The 24,996-nt window shown below is 37.8% G+C and overlaps 1 protein-coding gene across 1 annotated transcript; it reads left to right on the top strand.

The window, feature by feature from the left end:
* Positions 1-2,328: 2,328 nt before the first annotated feature.
* On the top strand, positions 2,329-20,543 carry LOC140139878 (sodium- and chloride-dependent neutral and basic amino acid transporter B(0+)-like). Its single transcript, XM_072161640.1, has 14 exons — positions 2,329-2,533; positions 6,696-6,843; positions 8,374-8,505; positions 9,161-9,364; positions 10,064-10,208; positions 11,250-11,382; positions 11,703-11,837; positions 12,053-12,156; positions 14,612-14,736; positions 16,165-16,277; positions 16,929-17,060; positions 17,625-17,849; positions 18,842-19,006; positions 20,193-20,543. Exons 1-14 carry the CDS (start codon positions 2,519-2,521, stop codon positions 20,412-20,414), a joined length of 1,998 nt encoding a protein of 665 aa, XP_072017741.1. The 5' UTR covers positions 2,329-2,518; the 3' UTR covers positions 20,415-20,543.
* The last annotated feature ends 4,453 nt before the right edge of the window (positions 20,544-24,996 follow it).

Raw genomic sequence — 24,996 nt, forward strand, 5'->3', positions numbered from 1 at the left:
TCATATATTATTTCAATAGTGCGACGTGAATAAATGGGAATTTGATTTCTGGAAATTGTGTTAAAGAATCACCTGATGATAAATAACAAAATTTGACTTGTGAGCAAAGTTGATAAATTACTTCTAAATTACCAAACGTTATCTAAAGAACATATTGTTTATGTTGGTGTCTTTATTCTTGATTTTGGCAATGCAAAAGTTTCAACATTTGTCTAGGTTTTTTTCTTCAAATATTAGTGAATATCATGATGACCAAGTGACAAATAAATAGATTAATAATTAATAATAATTATAACAATAAATTGAGCGCATCGTGTAATTAACTAGCGTCTATGCGCTAAATAAAAAACTGATGAATAAAACTATTATTTATTTTAATCTAAATGATAAAAATGATGATAAAAGTTGGAAGGAACGCATTTTACGACAGATTCTAATTTTTGTGTTGTTGTTTGTTTGTTTGGTTTTGCATAACAGCATAAAATTCCTAAAAATATTTTTAACTTGCTGTGCAATTACAAGCGAATGTAATCAAAAACTTACCACGGATTTCAAATCAATTTCCCAAAAAGTTCTTCTACTAAGTTTTCACATTTATTGTTCACCTGATTTGACAATTATGATGTTCATCATGTTCTCATTTAACTCATACTTCTGTTGTTGCGCAGTGAGCGACTCTGACGGACATATTAATATATTAAATAGTTATATTAAATTTCCATATTATTATTATAATAATAAATGGATTTGACGCATATTTGAATCTTGAAAAAGAAAAGAGATTTGAAGCCTTATCTTTTTCATTTCAGGCCAAAAAAACAACAAAAAATGAGACCGCGCGCGTAGCTTTAAAATTTAGCGCATTTCTCAAGTTATTGGAACTTAGTTTTTATTTTAGTCATTTGAAAAATTCAGAAATTTAATGCTTCGTGGCCTAGTAAAATGCAATAAAAAAATGGTCCAATAACGATAAAAATTAGTATTTTAATTATCAGTTATCAAACACTATTTTGGTAGACCTATGACATTTAAATCATATTGTTGCAGCTAGTATAGTATTATGGATTACCAAGACGCACTAGTTTAACTTTATAATATTCAAATTAAAACAGAAATTTAATATGCGAATAATTTAAATCCAGACCCTGGATGTAAAAGACCCCCATTCATGCAACCAGACCTCGCTCAGCTGGTATCTAGACCTCCGACACCTGTTTCAGCACATTTTACCAATGTTCAATTAATCAAGACAATGCCAACCTATTGTTTTCTCAGTGTCACTGGCTGGCCTACTTTGGGAACTTGATCCTGTGATATTTGCATTTTGCTGTTTCATTTGGCTATTCCATTTAAAATCCACACTACCCCTGCGGAAGATTTTGGAAATATCTTCCACAGGGGGAGTATGATTTTCAAATGAAATAAGCACTTTGGGCAGCTCCATTTGAATTTCACACACCCTCTGAGAAAGATTCAACCTGAATCTTCCCCAGAGGGAGAGTGAGTTTCAAATGGAGCTGCTAATGTATTCATTCCGTTTGAAATTCATACTCCCCTGTGGGAGATATTGCCAAAATCTTCCACAGGGGGAGTGTGAATTCTAAATGGAATAGCCCATAGAATTAACGGGACTACAGTATGGTGGTGACTTGAAGGACGTCTTGGACATGGACAACATTACCTGATTTCAGGAGAACTTCGTTTTGGAGAAAAATATGACTCATTTATATGTTAATCATAGTATTTTCAAGATAATCTGAGGTCATAATTTTGATTTAAATCTTAAGCACCTAAAGATTTCGTTCCACTCAATGCATTCTAACAATTGCTCAGAAAACACACAAGGTGGGTTTCTTGCTTTTACCAAATATCTGCGCAAATTATTCCACGACACGGGTCCAATAATTGCGTCACCGCCATGTGACGTAAACCATAGACCATGGAAGTGGGTCTATGCGTAAACAACCGAACAAAAACTAAAGCAATATGTTTGATGCTGATATTAGTTATTCAAATAGATGCAAAAACAAAATAACCAAGTATAATAATTGTTGCGCCACTTCTTCAGATTTGGTTTAATTATTTCAAATCTGGTTTCAAATCTGTACCAGCAAGTAAAGCGTTAAAGAACATCGTGAAAACACTCATGGTGGAAGTTTGTAAGTTGTTAAAGTACAATAGTTTACGGGTTGGGAACTGCCTACTTGTTTGAGTATGCATAAACTAAACATTTTATGTTTGCAGGAGTCGCTTTAACAATAGGAAATAGTGTCCTTTGCCACTTAAGCTCGAAAGCGGTCATTTTGGAATAATCTTGTGAAAAGGAAAATCTTCTTGGTCAATTTTTTCGGCGACAAAACAAACTAGTATTAGAAAGCAACGGGCTGTGGTTCACCAAAGTTGGACATAACTTTTGCCCTCTTTGTATTTTTGTTGCTTGAGTGGTCATTGGTCAGCTACTAAAGTGGACACAAACTTATGCATTAAGGTGGGCAGATAACACTTTGGACAGTCCAACATGGCTGAAGACGGGGTAAGTTGTAGAATAATTTTGTGTTTTTTCGTTATTTCGGTCTACCATCAACCATTCCAACTATTAGATCGATTGGCATGATTGGTGTATGCACTTTTGGGCGGCACGGTTTGATACTGATACGTTGTAACTTTTAAGCAATACGATATTTGATACTATCTTTAATTAACCCACAGGTAGTTGTCATGGTTCTGATAGTGATACGTATTATATTGAAAATATAACTGTAACATCTTTCATGATTGTGAGATAGTCGGTTCCATTTTACAAATATAACTATATCACACTATTTATATTAATGAAATCGTTTATTTCTACATGGACTTGGTGTGTATAAGCTCGACAATGATCTGCCATGACTGACTCGACTTCTCAAGCACCTCCAGTTTGGACTTGTTTGAGATGTAATATCAGAGATAGAAAAGATGGTATTAAAATAATAAACGTGGTAATATATACCATTGGAATTGTATGTTAGATCCTACAAGGCCAAGTAAAAAAAAATCAAGATGGTCGCCAATTAAAACAAATTCCACTGTTCAAATGAACGGGACATGCAGGGGTAAGAGAACTGAGCATATTATTTACCATGTTTACAGTAGTTTTAATTATGTTGTAACACCATGTTACCACCAGATAGTATTTAATTCAAAATGTATGCATGATGGCTTAGAGTTACCACCAGATAGTATTTAATTCAAAATGTATGCATGATGGCTTAGATTTACCTATACGCAGTAAGGCTGTCAATCTTAAATTAGCTAATGTGTAAACGTATTTTTTTTTTGGCCAAAGAACTATTGCCAATAGTATTGGAGTTCAAAAACAAGTGTGGTTGATAACAAATGCTGGACCCTTTTACAACATTTTGAAATTATTAAAGAAAAGTGGACACAAAATTTGAAAAATAGACACTGTACTTTCACCCAACTGTCTGTAGTTGAATAGTTTTAACATTTTAATGAATGGTGACGTTCATATCCTAAGGTAAATTCAATGCATATTGAGCGTCTCCGTTCACTAAATTTTTAAAACAATAAAGTAAGGACATTCCGGTGATAATGCGGTGTCCACTTTTTCACATTTTGTGTCCACTTTTCTTTAATAATTTTAAATTGTTTTAAAAGGGTCCAGCCTTTGTTACCGACATTGTTGACTTGTTTTGGAACTCCAATAGTTTGGCTTCCGCGCTTTGCGCAACATAGGAACACATCCCCTGACCACGAGAGCCAAATCATTCATCTTAATTATTTAAGCCTTACTTGCCAAGAATTTTTACATAAAACACTCATTTGATGAAAAATGTGCATAGTATTCCAAGGATGAAATTACATTTTGACAAGTTGTGAAGAAATATGACGATATAATGGAATGCATTATCATGCTCATAAAATTCAACATAGGACACAATAAAGGTATATTAATTCGTATTAAAGTACCTTAATGTGACCTTGAAATGTAAATGTGTTTGTCCCACAGAATTCTGTGGTTTGTCCCAATCACGTGCACGCCTACATACAAACTTTGTTTGTGGCAGCTTTAACTTAGCCAAGGGTTTTGACTTCATGTATGGCATTGGCCGTATGGAAAGTAGACCAATCCCGGAGGCCAATACATTTATAAACGCATAAGGGCTGGGGGTAATATTTTCAAACGGCGTGCCAAAATTTACTCCCCCCCCTTTTGGCCAACAAATTATTGCCCTCTCCCCGGGCCTCTCCCTAAAAAAAAAAAAAAAAATCTCTTTCCTTCAATCATATAGGCTATGCCTAATATTTTGGTTCCCAAATTTGCAAACTTAAAGGATATATTGTGCATTTGAACGTACGCGTATACTGTTTTCCTAAGCTTTTTTGAGCATGTTATTGTGTAAAAACATCCCATTGCCAAAATATTCTTTCCAGGGATTATTGTACAGCCCCTACATTGTAACTTTGCAGGTCTTGAAGTCCTTCGTTTTGTTCACGTCATAACTATAGGCTATAGTTTTCAAGAAGGTTATTTATTCAATTAAAATTGTATTTTAGCATTAAATGTCTGACCTAGGCTTACATTCAATTTGTAATTAATAGCAAAGTATTTTTTAGCTTCTTTTGGTTTTGCCAGACTTTGCGAGCTTTTGCGGGACGGTGAAATAGCCGAATACTCGGATAGTGCAGGAGTGTCCTATAGGTCTATATGCAATCGGGAATCGAGCAGCACCGAAATATATCCTGACAGGGGAATTTTTGCATTATTCGGAGCTATTGGGCAATTCGAAAATAATATAATTTAGCTAAAATGGATGAAATTGACCCAATTTCACCCAAATGTATAGTGACATGGCATGGTCAAAGTGTTTACTACATATTAGGGACCGTTCAAAATTTACGCCATGGGGGAGTCACAGTTTTGAAAAAAGTTCCCATTACCCTCTTGCGTCCCCTCAAATTTTTGGATTCTCCCTTGTTTCCCCCTTTTCTCCACTTAAAACGTAACATTCCTCCTTCTCCATTATGATTCATACAGTAAAATATTCAGATTCCCCCATCAAAAGAAAAATTAAAACTCTCACCCTCGTAAATATTGAACGGTCCCTTATCACTATGTGATTTCAAAGTTATGAATTTTACTCTAAGCAGATTTCGGCCAGAAACGTGCCTTTTTTCACGGCAGTGAAATGATGCCACTTTCCCCCACATCTCATATGCACAGTTTATCCCTTACATATCATGTGTCATGAATAGGTATTGTAGCCCACTAGCCCTGTGGTTAAGAGTCTAGGAAATAATTCCTAATATCTCATACCCTAGTTTGTATGCCTTTATCTAATCTTGCCGCACATGACAACTTACTAATTAGCCCTAACCCGGAAAAGAGTCTATCCAGTGTAGGGATTTTTTAGCCTTTTTTAGAAACATGTTTGCAATTGGCTTATAGCCATCACATGCTGACAATACACATAACTAATTACAAAGTAAACATATCATTCTGTATAGATAACTGTGCAGCAGACGATTTACTTCAGAAAATTACTACATTGCACAAAACTAAGTCCATTATCTATAGTTAATTGAATGTTTATTGACTCTTGTATAAATAACCCATGTGTATAAACCTGTATAATATTGGTGTTCATATTAAAGCAGGACTATAAAGAGACAAAATATCCCTGACCCTGACAAAAGCTAGCAAGAGCAAGCTGTGTAATTTGTTTACTTTAGTGATAAGATACAATTTTCTTCATAGTTATAGCCAAATTTGTTTCCTAGTAGGTGACTTAATAAAAAATCCTTTAAAAAGGAATGGAGCGCCCAATGTGAGCTTGGTCGTGATGTGGTAAATTTCATGGTGTTTAGATTTGGTATTATTATCTCTTGCAAACCCGGTGACACCTCATTATAGAAATCAGACCTGTCGATAGGTTGTAAGAGGGGATAGCCTTTTCCAGGCACGAATTGGGCCATATATAAAGAAAGTTTTGCTACTTTGCAACAAAATAAAAACCTAAATGCAAAACGAGATCCTGCAGGTGGCTCCCGAGGTGGCTTAAAAAAACTAAATGCAAAATGAGGTTTTAAAAAAATATTGTTTTCCAGAGTCAAGACGCAGGTATCATTATTAAGCCTCATATCACTTATTTATTGTTGAATAAGTGCAGAGTAGGTCAGATATGAATATTGAATGTTAGACCAAAGTAGCTCAAAGTACATGTACTATACACCTGATCCGTGAACTTGTCTTTTTTAAAGACATATTCTTGTTTAGAGTGCATTTTTCGTAAGATGTGGATAAAATAGTATTTTTCTCTACTGGTAGCAATTGTTCAAGAAAAATGCCTTTTTAATTTCAAAAGTGATTTTCTTAACATTGTAGCTTTCTCTAATATTGCTCAAAAAAAGAAGAAGATTTTTTAACAAGTACCTTCTTATGTGTAATATGCTCCAAAGCTTTCTGCTGTTAATGTTGCAGACTATAATAGCCTGGAAAGAGGTCATATTAGTTTTGTACCTTAATCTTATTATTATCATAATAACAAAAATAGTTGATATTGACCATTGGTCATGGTCATTAATTGTCATTGTCATTGCTAATATTTTTGAAGAAAAGTAATAGGAACATGTAAAAGGATAGGGACGTGAAAAATTATAATGCTGATATTCTTCCATTTGTGCTAAAACAGGTCCAAATCAAGGAGTACGCCAATGACGAGAATAAAGAGAGGGGTAATTGGGGCAGTAAACTTGATTTCATTCTATCGTGTACTGGTTATGCTGTCGGTTTAGGAAATGTATGGAGGTTTCCATACCTCACCTACAGAAATGGCGGAGGTAAGCTGCAATTTAAAGTTGGAAAGGGTAACGGCGGCTTTCAAAACTCAGTCGACCGGCGGTTGAAAGCGGTTGAACCGTGTTATATTGTTTTGTTTAGAACAATAGGAACCGGCTCCAACCGGGCGGGACCGGCGGGCAACCGGCAGTTGAGTTTTTATAGCCATCCCTGAAGGGTCCGACTCATAATCGCTTTAGCTTTAGGTGTGGGTTCGATTCCCTCTAGCGGCAACGTGTTGTACACTATGGGCAAGGCGTTTTATACCTCATTTGTCTCACAGTAAGGGGGAGCTAGTAATCCTCTGAGAGAATGAGAAGAGAGATGCACTTCGGTTGGACCCTTGTCAAAGCTAAATGAGTCAGATGTATCTCAAGGGTAGCGCAAAAATGTAAGTGCCCTCATAAAGTTGGGTATAACTAAAATAGGTAAGGCCCCATAAGTTGATTTAAAGTGTGAAACATAGACTGAAAAGATAAACATTAAGGGCTGGGGTATGAACGTTTGGACAGTATTTATTTTGGGACATCAGAGCACATCAGACATTATCGAATTGCATTCTGAATACGAAGAATGTCATTCTGATATCAAATAATTTTGATTTTTGGAAATTCGCAATTTAATACACATTTTATGGCAAATCATTAAAATTGATATTTTTGATATTTAACAGTACTTGAAGTAAACTTTAGAAATCTGATGATTTATACTTAAAGTGTATGTAGGTGGGATGAAAAGCCGACGATCAATTGAAAATTTTGACCTTTCGTATTGAAGATATGGATTTTTTTTCCCAAAACACCAACAAAAATTAGGTCTTTTTGGGAAAAAAATCCATATCTTCAATATGAAAGGTCAAAATTTTCAATTGACTGTCGGCTTTTCCTCCCTGCTACATACACTTTAAGAATATAACATTAGATTTATATAATTTACTTCGAGGACTGTTATATATCAAAAATTTGAAAAATATCAAATTTTTATAATTTGTCATAAAATTTGTATTATATTGTGATTTTCAAAAATGAAAATTATTTGATATCAGAAAGACATGCTTCGTATTCAGAATGCAATTCGATAGGTCTGAGGTGCTCTCATGTCCCACAAAAATACTGTAGAAACGCAATAAACGCTCATTTTAGATCCCTTAATGTGAGGTACTTTTATGTCTAAAAGAAAATTGAGCCATTTATGAAATTTGATGCAGAAGTTGCATGTTTTCCACATATTTCAAATACTCACATCTATGCTTTTCTCTTAAATAACTTGAATGACAAGAAAGTTGTACCTCACCGACGAATTGTACGATTACGATCGTAAGCTTTGATTGATTCCAAGGTCATCCGGGGTCATCTGAGGTCAAATAAGTAAAGATGATGGATTTTCATAAGATTTGGTCAAAATTAATAGCAATGGGTGAAAGCAAAAATTTTACAAGGTCGCTTAAAAAAATTTCAAGTTGGTGGGAGCAAATGCGGGAGCAAATGTTGGTGAATCCGTATTATTAAAAACATTATTTCTTCATTTGACAGGTGCATTTCTCATACCCTACTTTGTGATGTTGGTGTTTGCTGGTCTACCTATATTCTTTCTCGAAATAAGCTTTGGACAGTATTGCAGTGAAGGACCAGTGACTGCCTGGAAATCGGTCCCAATGATGAGAGGTTTGTACTAAATATATGTTTTTTGAAGGTATTTCGTTTTATACCGGAAGTGACCCCGTAATTGCCTTTGACCCCAAATCTCTGTACACCCCATAGACACTGGGTAATAACAATGCATGTGTGCAAGTGGCGTGACTGTTCTACATAATTTGTAGAAGAATCCCTCTTTTGATGTTGTCAAAAATGTTTTGTTTTTGTTTTTGTTTTTTTGTAGGTGTGATTTTCTCCAAACAGTTGTTTTTACACCAAATGTGTTTATAATCGGATTCCACGATTTATTTCCTTTCTAAAAATATATTCATTTATACCGTATATCGTGTGTGAATAATTAAAAAAGTTAGGGCACTTTGACTTCAAGCAATTCTGAGATTGCACAGCTGCATTCAATTTAGAAGAGGGTTTACAGGGTGTATCAAAATCATTGGTACCCGTCCGTTTTTGGTGTTTTCCAAATGCCTGCCTATTCCAGACATACAATTTAATCTACTTGAAATAACCAGACTTTTTGAGTAACCATTTCAGAATCCGAAGGTGCGTTTGGAAGAGGCGGGCTTTTCAAAAACACACTAACAAAGGCGCAAACACTAAATTTTGATGATTTTTGCGATTTTCCGAATGACTAAATCGCTGATTGAACCTTTAACCTTTATTGCAGGTATTGGCTACGGCATGCTCCTTGCCAACTACTTCGGTGGTATCTCATATAACATCATCATCACCTATTCCTTGTATTACCTCTTCTCATCGTTCACCTCTATGCTCCCGTGGGTTGGATGCAATCACTCATGGAACAGCATATACTGTAGTGACCTATTTGACGACTGTGTTGCAAATAAAACCAGCATCATCGTAAATAATGGTATGTAAACGTTCATCAGAAAAAAATAAATGAGTAAAAAGGGTACAAGCGATGCATGATGTGTATAAACCAATAGGTTGTGGGATAGCTTTTACGACGGGACTTCATAACAATTAGTAAGTTTTTATTGGGTTTGCCGTTGGACAAGTTTAGAACTGTCAAGCTTTCGTCAGGAGTAGCTCTGACTTTTTCAGGACAAAGTAACTAAGAGCTACTAAGAATGTGATAGGCCACCACTTGCCTACTGGTGGCTCTGAAAAGAGCCGTTCACTGAAGAATGCCCCTTATCAACAGAGAACAAGCAGATCTCGCCTATCTACTAATGTAAAAGGTTTGGTGGCTCTGAAAAGAGCCGTTCACTGAAGACTGCCACTTGTCAACACAGAACAAGTAGACCTCGCCTAGCGCCTATCTGCTAAATTTAAAGGTTTGGTGGATCTGGAAAGAGTTGTTCACTGAAGACTGCCTTTTGTCAATAGATAACAAGCAAACCTCGCCTATCACCTGATGCAACTGTAGATAGTTTGCAGCAAAGTAGGTTGCCCCGTACCTCTTTGTGCTACCAATAGGGTTGCACGTTTTGAATTTGTACCTTCCATAAGTTCCATTGGTATATCAGTTTCATAACTTAGTTATTTCTGCATTTGACCTTTGACCCTATAACAATATCAATCATCTGCTCCACTGTTTCTCTTCAAGGTACGTGTGTTCCGTTGGATTCATTGAATGACACATCACGTGATTACTACAAAGTATCTGTTTTACCCAATGGAAGTTATGATATTTCAAATTATATGGATCCACTGGGTGACGGTCGTGAACGATCCGTAGAAGAATTTTGGATGTGAGTATGTTTCAAAAAACCAAAAAGCCGGGCCAAAATGTAGTGTCTTTATGATATACCGTAGAATTCTGTCTGCACGCATACATGCCCCTAAATGAGTGGTGTTTTTTTGACGAAAGAGATAAAAGGCAGCACCCTCCAAAAAACATTACAATATTGGTCATACAATATTAAATACACGTTGAACAGCTGCCCAAACTCCAGATATTGTTTTTGTGGATGGTGTCTGCCTTTCGCCTCTTTCACAGTAGCGACAAAAAATGAAAGAAAAAAGTGCCCCTCTGACAAAAAATGAAAGAGAAAATCTGGAGGGCAAAGGAAAAGAAAAGGGGCAAGGAGCCCCTTTTCCACCAAAATTTACCCCGATCATGGGCCAAAATAGTGTAAAATATAAAAACATTGTCACATTAAAGCCCTTTTCATCCCAATCATGAGCGAAAATAATGCAAAGTACAAAATTTTATCGCGCTACACCGGCACATCGTCCCAATAAATAAAGCCTCTCTAAAAACAAAACCAGTATAAAATTGTATGATGCAACTGCAAGTTTTTTTCGTTTGTGTCCCCGAAATTTTATTTTGCCCCTCCTGACCAAGAAAGCTGCCTACGCCCCTGCTCTTTCATAAAAAACAACAATAACAACACTCATTTGGAGGCATGCTTGTGGACGGAATTCTACGGTATGATTTTATTACTATTTTGTCAGATTCATTAGTGTCATTGACAATCTGTTGCGGCCAATTGAACCTATAGCAAATAAAATATCAAATCGCACTTAGAATTGTTATGGAAGAGGAGAACGGAAAGAAGAGCAAAGAAGGATGATGAAGAAAGAATAATAAACCTGGAGGAGACGATAAACAAACGTACAAACAGAGAATAAAGTCCCGGGAATAAAATAGGAAAGAGAAAATGAGAAAAATATATTTTTAGGACATTTTCATGATCTCACACACCATGCACACCCGCAATAATGAGACTGGCTCTTTATATCTAACCTGTCACCACTAATAGAGTTTTTGTATGTTCATGTTCATTCAGAAATGGTGTACTACGTGAATCCCCTAGTATGAATGAGACTGGTACCATTGTGTGGCAGCTGGCATTGACTCTCCTCCTGGCATGGATCATAGTCTTCCTGTGTCTCATCAAGGGAATCAAGTCATCTGGCAAGGTAGTATTTATAATCAAATTAGCGTCTGACGTCAGATCAAAGGCGCGGCGTGATTGGTTGCTAACCTGCACAGTGCGACATTTTCGGCCTGGTTGACAGAACGTCAACACTAGTCGTTTTAATTTTGGTCTCCAATACTAGGATATAGGAATAGCTTACACGAAATAACTACATGAAGGACCGACCCAATTACGACCAGACTGAAACTAATAACGACCGGTTTTTTTTACCTTCCTCCTGCCTTGGTCATAGTCCTTCTTTGTCTCATCATATTAATCAAATCGAGGTGAGTTCATTATTTATTTATTTGTTTCTTTCAGGTTGTATATTTCACTGCTACCTTCCCGTATTTGGTTCTCATCATCTTACTTGTCCGTGGATTAACTCTTCCTGGATACTACGAAGGAATCAAGTTCTTCATCACACCTGATGTTTCTCAACTCGCTGAGTCACGTGTAAGTAGAATCTAGCCTGAGTCCCTCGGCCCCGATCTCAAAACAATAAACATGGCGGCACAATGATCGCGCGTAGCAGTTGAAAGACTGGTGGATCAAAATTACGATTTTAATGATAAACTGGTCAGTAATTTACACTGTTACTTATGTCTTTGTGACATCAGACATTATTTTTACAAACGATCTTTTCTGACTATTTTATGTTTCGTCTATAGGTCTGGCTAGATGCTGCAGTACAGATATTCTATTCACTCAGTGCTGCCTGGGGTGGTCTCTTGACGTTAGCTTCTTATAACAAATTTCACAACAATTGCTACTTGTGAGTTTGAACAAAATATCTTATAGATATACGGTGGAATGGTGGATCGAGTAAATACATTTCAAATAAACGATAATAATTGAATACCTAAGAGGAAGAAGGGCCCAACTCCACCATTTTACAAAAAATGAGTTACACCTGGGCATCGCATTTGACTGCCAGCATCCTTGTGTGTGAAAGAAGGGAACAAATCAACTCTCTAAATAATCTTCCAAGTACACTTAAAGGAGTATTTCGTGATCCTAGCATCCTCTATTTATGTCATTTTTCATTAGATATCCACGAAAAAACCTATTCCCAAAATTTCAGTTGATTCCGATTTTGCGTTAGCGAGTTATGCATGATTATGTGTATTACACTGCTCCATACAATGCGTTGTAATTTCGTTCTGGTGCAATTCAAATTTCACGATATCTTTGCTAAACGAATTAATCTGCAAGAAATATTTTGTACATAAACATCATGTAGCCAGAGGTTTCCAGTGATATAAAAATCTCAACTTTTTTGAGAAAAGTGGGGGATGAGGCTGTGGATCACGAAATGCCCTTTTAATCATGGTTTACATGGAAGAAAGGCCCAACTCCATGGAGTTGGTTTCTTCCACAAATATTGGGAATATTATGGAGATGGAGTTGGGCTCTTCTTCCTCTTAGGTATTCAATTGCATGATTATTCACTGGCAATGGATCTGAGCAATTGAAACTACTTTTGGGCGTACCCACTACAGCGGGTCGCCTAGTTTTAGTTTCATTTTTGACATTTTCATAACCTCTAGTGTTGGATGAAATTTTTGTTACGTTCTTGTAGTCTGAAACAACACAAGTGATATTTTACGATGCAGTTTTTTTCTTGTTATTATAAGTTAATAAATGCATATCATTAAACAAGTGATACGAATTTATATATTAACCTTATAAATAATAGACAGAATTAGGATTTTGTGCGTCTAACCAGAGAAGATGAGAAAAGAGGAGATCGCTCGAACATATAATCCGATTACCCACAGTTAACCTCCATTCACTTTTCTTTGTTTGGGGTACTTAAAATACCACTTGAAACTTCCTTTGTGGTGATCTGTTCATCCGCCACACGCACGACTGATTCGGTAGTTCTCTTAGCAGTCCCAGAACAACGCCAAATATGGATTAAAAGACCTTTGACCTTGGATGTACAACAGCATGTTATGATCTAATGGGAAACTGTGCACATCAACAAACACAATTTCTATCAAAAAGGCAACATCTGATATAATTTGAAACCACATAAATTACTAGAGTTGGTTCTTCTCTTGGATTTGGACCAAGCTTTAGAATATCGAATGTTGCGTTTTGAAATAAAACAAACCAGAAATTTATCACCCATTGTAAAAGATATGGCACATGTACCGAATACATGTATATATACATTGGCTGACCTTGTGGATTTCCTGGCCCATCCATGCTAACCACATAAGGAGATTATACGATTAAGTGCAGCTATTGTCATAGCAGGGTATTATTATGTAATACTCCTGATCCATATTTGGCGTTCTCTTGGACTGCTTAGTGGAGAAAATAATCCACACACGGAAGTACATCGTTAAATTCCCAATTTTGCAGTCAAATCATGCTTTTTTTCTTTAAAGAAAAATAATACTAACCAGGGTGACCAGGATTTTAAACGAGTGAAAAAGCATCATATATATCTCAACTCCCATTAAAAAAAACAAAAGTTTTGTTACGTTATGGAAAGTCAGGCATAATTAATTTTCCAGTAAAATTAATATAAGGTCAAAGGAAAAGAAATTTAAATGATAAGCATTTGAATATTTGCGGCAATTTACGGAAACTTAAAACTAGTGTAATCAGTAATTCAAACTCGTGTCAGTTTCTCCATATACTCCCGTTTTGTGTCCAAACGTGTCCAAAAATGCTATTTGGATCCAAAATGAGGGTCTTTTTCACAGGGATCTCAGGTCAACCTTAGCAGTCGGTCATGCCAAACAATACAGAAATTATATTTCGCGGTCAACTGACGTAACAAATTGATATCCGGGCATGCGCTGTTTAGAGCTAGACAGTCGTGACTCGCAAAGCCACTTATCGTATTAGTTGATCAATCGGATTAGATCATTATTTCCATCAATAGGCGGATGCACACATTATTTATTTGATGTGGGCAGCGAGCGACCTCCTCTTTTATCATCTTCTCTGGTCTAACGCGTGACGTCAATTTGTTTCAGGAGTATCGATGATACAAGAGTTAAAGTCGCATCAAATAATGACGTCACACGTTCGTGTACAGCGTCCTTGTACAAAAACCTCATCCTGTATAATAATTTCTACGATCACACCTTTTTAAACAAAGATGCGCCTCTCACGTTGATTCTGTAGTCTGAATCCGGAATGTTTTTGTGCCCTGTTCAAAATTTATATTGATTTGATTTTTACCTGTTTTAAACACCAATCCTTTTCAGCGATTCGATACTTGTCCCCGCTATCAATTCTTGTACAAGTCTTCTGGCTGGATTTGTCATCTTTTCCATTATTGGATTTATGGCGCATGAGTTGGATCTTCCAGTGTCAGAAGTGGCTGAAAGTGGTGAGTATGGTATCTGCATTAATTAATACGCATGACATTACGTTAGCGCTTGCCTTAAAGAAAGCTTTCATTATCACCACATTTTAGTACCATCTGAGATTTGCTATCTGCGGGCCTATCTGTCATAAGGCTTATTCAGACGGTCATAGAAATCTCGAGGATTGGCTTACTCGAGAGTTATTGTGATTCCTAAGCCAATTCCAGACTGCGTGCCAACACGACTCCATTGAAGACCGTTTTGCAATGCCTGTTGATGTCAGTTCGGGAATTACAACTGGAAGCTTACTGTCATCTATCTATATAGGTTAAGATCGGCACTCGAGAATAGCAAAATGGTATGTTCACACGGCACTCGAAGACCACTAGGGTAAATCGGGGAATTCCACTAAATTTCTTGGGGATGAATTTGGGAACAAAATAGGAATTGGAATCCTCAAGATAGTTTACACAGCGGATTCCCTCCAAGATTTTGCTCGAGAATCGCGTTGCTAAAAGCCATGTGTAAAGTTGTAGTCAAAAACATCCCATTTAGTCCTGCTATGTTGCCTATTGTATGGCGTATTGGTGGCCTAGGGGAAATCGGACCCTCATTGTAAGGCTATCCATGTGCTCAAGGTATATCAAAGAGTACGCCGTAGGTTATCATAGCCTCGGTTCGAGGCGTTAGGGCACTAGGATAGTTTTTTTTCCTTTTTGCTTCTTGATATATTTATCTTTTTTTTCTTTTTTGTCTTTCATTTGTCTTTTTTTGCTTCGATTTATTTTTATTCTGATCTCTCTAAGTGTTGTCCTGTCGATCCACCTACCTCTGATCTCCAGAGGTCCTGCTTGCCATGATTTAAACAGGCAGGGATGTGTATATGTATAATAGAGAAAATTGTTGATCCCAATTTTCATCACTTAAACTGCTCTCAACTACAAGAAGTTCTCAATCTATAATTGGCTCCGTTAGTGATCTTTCTGGTGGCCTCAAACTAGGGCAACAAGAAAGAATTAGAAGGAGCCTATAATACACTGAGAACTTAACAGTGTTGTGAGTAAGACATAAAACTGATTGGAATCAGCAATTTTCTCTGGTTATTTTCTCAGAACCATGACAACAAAGAGAGGTAGTAATCTGATATTATCATGTACAGATCAAAGGTGAGTGGACAGGATATGAAGACACAAGAATAAAAAATAAATCGAGAAGCAAAAAAAGGGGGGGGGGGGGAACACCATCCCAGAGCCCAGAAGCCTCGAACCGAGGCTAAGGTTATCACAGTACCGGTGCAACCGTTCTCTGTGTGAGTCCAGATGAAGTCAGAGACACATCTGATAAGCTCGACCACTCACACAGAGACCTGTTGCGCCGATACTGTGATAATCGACGGCGTACGCGTAGAAATACTTGAAGTGTAATCGTGTTCTCGTTTTCCTTTCCTGCAGGTTTTGGGTTAGCGTTCATTGCTTACCCGGAGGCCGTAGCGCGCATGCCCATTTCGCCACTGTGGGCTATTCTGTTCTTCCTTATGTTGCTAACATTAGGACTCGATAGTGAGGTAAGCACGGCAACCATGATCTTGCCCTTTCCTTTTTTTAAACACATGACTAAATACAGAATCGATTGTAAATTCTAGTGATAACATTAACATGAGTTGTACTATTCATTTCATATCTCGTCTCCACCAACAGCCTTGAGAAAACACCCCACACAATCACAAAATTATGTACGTATGCCCACCCCGTGCTCACACCCATTATAGTCCCATACGGTACCAATCACGTTACACACACACACCCACAATCAGTGTTCTTGTGTTTTTTAGTCTTTATGCACAGTAAACTTGGGTCCAATTGGACTGGACCCCATAATTTGACACTGATGACCATCTCAGAATTTGTGTCCACAGACACATAATTCTTTGGGACATTACAGGTATCAAATTGTGCAGATTATCGGATCCAATTTAACTGGACTCGATCCTTTTTGGCCGTAGTATAGCGGCAACCCTGTAATCCACACAGTCACAAACCAAACGTCTAAACATACCCCGCACATACCTAAAATAAAGTTTCGTTTCACTATTCGACACTTGCTTTCTTCTGTTTGTTTGTTTGCTTATACCATTTTTAGAGTTTTAAAATATAAAAAGCTATAAATTTGGCACAAGATATGAATACTAATCATTTATCTGTCTTTGTTCTTACAGTTTGTAATCATCGAATCAGTAGTTACCGCAATAGTTGACGATTATCCAGATAAATTACGGAAGCATAAGACAAAGGTTACATTCTGCGCCTGTGTTGTTGGTTACCTCATAGGTCTAATATGTGTCACCAATGTAAGTTTCTAGATAAAACGTCTTAGCTTGATCAGAATAAGCGGAAGCAATGATGCTCCACCTGAGAGCAGGATCCGCAAATATGCCGGGCAAATATGGATCAATTAACGTAGAACACGCTGAACTTCAAAGCTAGTGCCGGTGACTCGGGGTAGATAGACTAAAATCACAGACACAACGTTTGAATATTTCTGATAACGTTCATAGACCATTTTCAGTGAACCGCTCCAAACAATCTCACAAGCAGGGGCGGGCGTAGCAAGAGCTTCGGGGCCCATGGACAAGGAGCAGTGCGGGGTCCTTTTAACAGCTCCTTTATCAGCCCTATCCCTAACAAACTTCTTTTGCTCGGGGCCCTGGAACCGTCGGGGCCCATGGACTTCGTCCACCCTGTCCACCCGCTTGCTACGCCCCTGCTCGCAGGTGTTTGAATGAAGTATCTCCAAAATAGCTCAATCATCTGCAATACCTTGCAAGTACAAAAAATCTTTAGTCAGGTAGCTCTAAAAACGTGAATTGTAAATGACATAGGGGTAATATTTAAAATCGATATTTCTTTTCCAGGCGGGAGGTTATTGGGCATCGCTACTAGACAGTTACTCAGCCGGCTTTCCAATCATCGTGTTCGCCATCTTGGAATCTGTTGGAATATCATGGATTTATGGTGCCAAACGATTCACCAATGACATCAGGTCTATGGTTGGTGATGCTTATATAGATTTCTTAGGAGGATGGCCATTTAAAGTGTGGCCATTGATGTGGAGTATGATAACGCCAGCCATTCTAATGGTAAGACTATTTTGTGTTGTAAACTTTCAAATGAGCACAATGTCAATAGAATAGGAGCACACACGTAGCGTCATAGGAACGGGGAACTCTTACACATCCTAGTGCAAAATGCGGGAATTCCATTTAAAACTGCCAAATGATGACCGGTGCCCTCCTGAATCAGGCTCATGATATCACCTCCTCATCAGATGACCAGAGATACTATAATAATGAGATAAGACAGTCTCTACAAACTGCCTATACCATGCTATACCGCAGTTGAAGACAGGCAATTCGCAAGCGTCGTCGCCGGCCAAGTCTTACTACGAACGTGTAATGAGAAGATACCATCGAGTCCTACATAGAGGTCTGGGGAAGAGACGGTCCGAATTGACCTACCTTGACCTATAATTAATTAGAGAATCACATTTTTGTACCGCTCACAAAACAAAGAGTATAAGTCCGCCCACCGCTGTCAATCATTCTAATGAACAAATAAACAAGCTCTGGCAATGACGTAATCCTAATTATAAATGAGAAAATCACATTGTACATGTACTGTCTGCTGTACTAGATGTCTTCCAACAAGTGCCGGATACGGAGTGTCGCGGTCCTGAGATGACTTTAAATGGTCACTATTTTGATTTGTTTTGGTTACCATGCAGCTGGTATATGATGCATTCCTCGTCTAACATACGCACGAACAGCAGTGGGGCGCGTCTTGTAAACGTCTTTTTAAAAAGTCAGTCACCGGTCACCCAGCCCTAAATATAAGACCCACCAAATAGGTCTACCTAAAATGGAAAATCAAAAATGAACTCTACTGTATAGATCCACCCACCTGTTGCTAACTAGTCAATAATGCCATATGGTATGAATACACTAGTAGAAATTCTAGCTGTCAGCTTTCAAAATCTGCTTTCAAAACTTTTAAGGATATGTATACTAGATGACTTCATTGATACCAAATATAATGCTTATTTTCAATGTTTTCGTTGTCTTTTTTTTCCTAGTTTGTGCTGATGTTCAGTTTCTTGAATTGGGAGGAACCGGAATATAATGGACCATACCCAGTATGGGCCCGTATCATAGGCTGGTTGATATCTGTTAGCTGTGTAGTATGGATACCCGTCATAATGGTGTATGAATTCTTCCGAGCTGAAGGAAATCTACAACAGGTTAGTTTGTGGTTATTAGAATTTCAAGGGTTTAGGGCAAGAAGGCTCAATCTGCAATAGCTGCCAGGTGTCATATATGTACAATATATAATAGGCTACAGAATACAGAATTGTCAAATGTCTATAGGGCAGCTATTGCAAGTAGGGCCTTCTTGCTGCTAGCTCAATTGCTTCGTTTTAAAGTTTACACACAAGTACACACGAGCTTTATTATGTGTTATAGGGCGGTGTTATTATTATGGTAAATTTGTATGTTTATAGCATATGACCATGCACCAGTTGAACATTGGGAAGAGTCGCGTGTCCGCAACCATTGGAACAGCAAGCTTCAACCACACCCTTTTTCTAGTTATTTTGCCGGTTATTTTGCATCAAGATTATTTAGGTAGCTCATTCCCATCTGAATAAACTGTAACTGTCCCTAGCTATAAGTGATATATGTTACAAGTCATCAGTGGTCACCACAGTGGTATGTGAATAATCCCGAAGCAGCTCTAAGCGGTATGTTCTTCGCTCGTAAAGAACACCCCACCGCATATGTGTCTAAAGAGTAAAACAAGAATATGGTAACAGTCTATGTCTGTACTGACGAGACAAAGTTGGACGTGGACAACTAGTTCTTCGCCTTACCATGCTTACCAATTACGTCGGAATTTAGTGTCATTTGAAGCTATTTGAAATTACGTGCAAGCAGGGATATGGGGCAATATGTCCCTGGTGCACACGGTTGTTTGATGGGATCATTTATTAGCTTTTCAAACAAAACATCATGTATAACCAAATTTTAGGCTTAAACAGTTAAAAGTGATGTCGTGCTAATGTATACAAATGCTTTTGAGTCGTTCTCAACTTTAATTTCCCCTCTTTTACAAAATTATTCACTTTTATAGTATTTTTTAAAGCTTTTTCGGATATAAAATGTATGTATTAATGCCAAAATTGGTGGCGCTATTTAGTTACTGGAAATTACCCTTTCAAGCTTTTAATACAAATAATTCCTTTTATTGTTGATTAAATATGTTTATAAAATGTCCTTGTTGCTTGTTTCACCTATTCCCGCTGTTTTAATGACGGTATTAATCACCCAACTCTTGCAAATAAAGAAACCTGATTTAGGATAAATAGCACCATCTATAGTTTGCATTTAGTTAATAATGAAGATCAATATTGCTACTTTGTTTTACAGCGTTGGAAGGCAATGTCATCACCCACCGATAACTGGGGACCAGCTCTTCAACAATTCCGAGACGAGGCTTGGGAAGTACACAAGGCTCATGGTACCACTAATGGGTGGTGCGCTAAAGCTTCCTGGAGCAATGCCTGTGCACTACACACCAGATGGAGAAGTTGGACTAGAAAATATTGCTTACGAATGACCGTAGCTCTTTGCTCAATATGTATAGGCTGATATTTTTATATGGCATTATTTTTTATGCAGTTTGTGGTGGGTTTCCCTGCTTTAATGTTACACAATTCACTCCATCCATTCAGTGGCGTAGCCTGGATTTTTTTCAGAAGGGCGGGGAGGGCAAGGCCCGGGGGGGCACTCAACACAAATGACCATACGGATATGCTCCCCCGGAAAGACCCCCCTTTTTGGGTTTTGCAGCTCCGAAAGACCCCCTATATTTGACCAAAATACAGCTCCAAAAGACCCTTGATTTTGATAATTTCAGCTCTAAAAGACCCAAAAATTGCTCATTCCTCAAATTTCTTGTTTTTTCAGGCGATTTTCAACCAGAAAGCCAAGAAAGACCCTTGATTTTGACTTTACGCAGCTCCAAAAGACCCCATTTTACTTGTTCGCAGCCCGGTTCGCAGCTCCGAAAGACCCCTTTACCGGTACGCCATCAGCTCCCAAAGACCCACCACCTCAAAATTCTGGGGGAGCATACCCACCAAAATTTTTGATGTGCCCCCGGGGGCAAAATAACCGTCATGTGAGCAAACGTAGAAAAAAGGTCAAGATGGGTTAAAAGGTTTTTTAAAAGGTCTAAAATCATAAATATCAAGATGGGCAGAGGAAAGGCCAATGGGAGACTTCTCACAGGGGCAGCTTCCCCTTTCCCACACATTTGATGCAGCATTTCAACTCTTCTTACGTGCCATATGCCATATAATATAGGTATTAAGCGCCATATAATATACCGGTAATAATTGAAGGAAATACTATCTTCAGAAGTTAGGCCATTCAGGCATTGGATGGCGGCAGTGGCGGATTTAGAGGGGGCGCGCCCCTCTATTTTTTGCAGATCGGCGCCTGACTCTGTGTATTTTTGCAGAGCAGCGCCTGACTTTGTGTGGGCGCCGAGCCGTGGCGGCGGCGGTGTTGGCTCGGCGCCCCCTCTATTGAAAATTCCTGGATCCGCCCCTGGATGCTGTTGTATACTATTAATGAAAATTAGAGTATTGTGCTATTCTATAAAGTAGAAAAGGTTCTTTTTCAGATCCAATTATGCTGGTACTTACTCAGAAATATTTCAATTCCTATCAGGAATCTTGATCACTCTGTTGTGGTGTTTCTAGATGTTTGATGAAACTCGACAAAATCTACGATCAACTCATCAACAAACGGCAATCAGGAAGTTTGGAAACGTCATTAACATGATCAAGAACAAACAGTGTTGCCGTATCATCAAACATCTAGAAACACCACAACAGAGTGATCAAAATTCCTGATGGGAATTGAAATATTTCTGAGTAAGTACCAGCATAATTGGATCTGAAAAAGAACCTTTTCTATTTTATTGAACTATGAACGATCCTGATGAATCTGTTTCGAGAGTTGTGCTATTGTAGTTGAAATCCATCCATCTACATGGTAGACAATTTACCTTAAGCTTCCACACAGGGAGTTTTAAATGGAGTTGTATACCTGAATGGGTAACTTATTTAAAATTTACACCCCTTGTATGGGACATAATTGAGATCATGTCTTCCATAGGGGGTGTATGTATTTCAACTTGAATAGTCCATTTCATGAATGACAACTCTTGTTTTTTTGGAACGCCCAATTTTTAACATAATTTTTCGTTCGGTAATATTATTAAAGTAATATATGAGGTGTTTCATGCAAAGGTACGTATTCGCTACTTGCACGGTTCCGCCATTATGCACTATGTGCGGGGAGAGCCTCGAACTGGCAGCATACATGAATGGGAATTGAACTAGTCATAACGTTCTGTGTAAGGTTACATAATTCTTCCTTTCATGTATGCTGCCAGTTCGAGGCTCTCCCGCACATAGTGCATAATGGCGGAACCTGCAAGTAGCGAATTGTGGTAAAATGGTAAATTTTTGGTGACTCAAACTAATTTCAATACAAATTTGGGTATTATAATTATAAAAAGTTCATACTCAAAGTTAGCCTATACCTATCAAGTCATGTATTACACAACTCCATCAACGAAGTTTTGACAATTGGCTCGTTTACCTCATTTTGAATTTTTAATCTACCTCATTTTAAAGCCCAAAATGCTAGATAAAACAAGTATTGCACAGATGCGACAAAACTATTCACGAATTCGTGATAGCGGCATGTTATGAAGAGATGGAACAAACGTTGATGTTTTGTTGTAAGTTATAAATTCATCATTTTTTTCAAAGAAACGGAATTGTGTTTCTTAAATTTGAACTCGTAACATATCTCAAAGTATATGTTATAACCAATTCAAGAAATGTCACAGATGTACGCTCGTATATATATATATCAGGAATGAACGTGTATACATTACGCAATAACATTTTTTCTACAAATTATTTTATTAAGCACTTCATATTGTGTAAGACATTTGCGTAATCAAGAGGTTTTTCAGAGGGGGGGGGCAACTTTCAAGGGGAGTGGGAAATTTGACGAAAATGGTCAAAAGTGGGCTAAAACGTACAAAGAAGACCTACAAATCTATTATTAGTGCGGCCAGCATATCACGGGAGGGGGGACTTCTCACAAGAGGGGAAGCTACCCCCTTGCCCCGCTTGGCTACGACATTGGTGTTCGAATACTATCTATGTTAGTTATTATACCATGTCTTTCAGTATAAATAAAGTTACCTGTGTTGAAATGTATGTGTACAATTTGATTATTATTTGCCTACCCCACACATTTGCATGACTGTTCTGTAGACGCCTGTTCATCGTATGCAATTTCCAAGACATTCTTTTCCAGAACATTCCTTCCACTAAACTAACGTTATTGTGCCACATCTAAAAGGAAAATAACCCTCTAACTTTTCTTTTTTCTTGGTATGTTCTTGAAGAGGTTCATTAGGTTTGTAGAAACTCATTATATACATTTCATCTTGTCAAAACCAAAAGTTATTTACTGACCTGACAGTTTCGACCATCTTGGACGATGATCATCTTCAGAGTGATGTTTTTCTCTCCACCTTCTGTTTACCAACAGAGGGCGCACCAGCCCAAAAATTCCACGGAAAGAAGCAAAGGACTTGTGATCATACCTTATGTTGAAAAAATGACAGAAACAGCCACTCGCATTTTCAGAAAACACGGCATAGCCACTGCAGTACGTCCACACACCACTTTAAGAAAAATGTTGGTGCATCCAAAGGACAAAAGAGACCCCATGAGTACCACGGACTGCATATATGAAATTCCTTGTCAGTAAATAACTTTTGGTTTTGACAAGATGAAATGTATATTATCTATGGTATGTTGTTCAGGAGGTTTTAGAGATTCATGCAAGCAATTCTTTATGTTACAGGCACTGTATGTCTTGACTGGGCTAATTCTGGTATTTACTATCAACATGATAAACATTGTAGTCTTTGTGTACAACATTTTATTACGGATTTCAAAAATAAAGTGATCTTGATAAGGAATGCTATATAAAACTCTATAAGCTTCTATACATGCAATATAAAACTAAGCTTTAATACAATATTGCACCCTAATTTGGTCATTCCATTTGAAATTTGCCATACCCGTGTGGAAGAGTTCAGAATTTCTTTTACAGAGGGAGTATGTTTTTCAAATGAAACTGGCTAGGGTTATTTTGAAACCCATACCCTCTGTATAATGCTTTATCTATATCTTCCACGAGTGAGTATTTTAAATGGAAAGACTTGAGCTAAATCGTCCACAGGGGGAATGTGGATTTCAAATGGCCCGTTATACTCGTTTTCTTAATTTTTTTAAAATTCTATCGGTTCGTTAATATGAGCTTAATCAGTGGCGTAGCCCGGATTTTGTAAATGTACCGACGGAAATATTTTTTGCCGACGGAAGTTATTATTTGTTGACCCAGATTTTTTTGAATGGTTTGAAAAAGTGAAGAGCAAAAAAAAAAAAATTCAATTTCATTCACAATTTTTCATCATTTTTTTTTGTTCCCCTTTTTTCTGTCATCCTGGATAAAAAATAGTCTATTGTTAACCCGATTTTTTTCTCACCAACGCCTTCCGTCTACCGACGGCCTTACATCAACCGACGGCCATGACGGGGGGGGGGAGCTTAATTGTTACCATGTGTGCATATGTATAGAAGAAACATAGTGCTCTCGAAACAAGTGTTTATTTTAACTACATTTATTTACATTGCAGTGGCGGATTTAGAGGGGGGCGCACCCGGCGCGCGCCCCCTCTATTTTTTGCAGATCGGCGCCTGACTCTGTGTATTTTTGCAAAGCGGCGCCTGACTTTGTGTGGGCGCCGAGCCGCAGCAGCGGCGGTTGTGGCTCGGCGCCCCCTCTATTGAAAATTCCTGGATCCGCCCCTGCATTGCTTGGTATGTTACTAAATATACACACATAATATAATTGACCTGAAAAATATTATCTCAAAGGATATAGGCATATTAGTTTGAAAGACACTGATTGTCATGTTTTACAATTTAAAGTTTTTGACCAATATCACTTTCCTAGCCCGCAGCTAAGTCAACTTTATATTCCATCAAAACTTAAATCTACATTAACTTACAAACGGACACTTTGTCGCAGCTGCTGATTAATATTCTAATGTCCCTTTTGTTTAATG

The sequence above is a fragment of the Amphiura filiformis genome, chromosome 18 (assembly GCF_039555335.1).
Source record: "Amphiura filiformis chromosome 18, Afil_fr2py, whole genome shotgun sequence".
NCBI lineage: Eukaryota > Metazoa > Echinodermata > Ophiuroidea > Amphilepidida > Amphiuridae > Amphiura > Amphiura filiformis.

Excerpts from the sequence above, each read along its gene's own strand:
- LOC140139878 (XM_072161640.1), top strand. Across the intron at positions 11,383-11,702 it reads GAATCAAGTCATCTGGCAAG|GTTGTATATTTCACTGCTAC; the intron begins GTAGTATTTATA and ends TGTTTCTTTCAG. Across the intron at positions 14,737-16,164 it reads GTCAGAAGTGGCTGAAAGTG|GTTTTGGGTTAGCGTTCATT; the intron begins GTGAGTATGGTA and ends CCTTTCCTGCAG.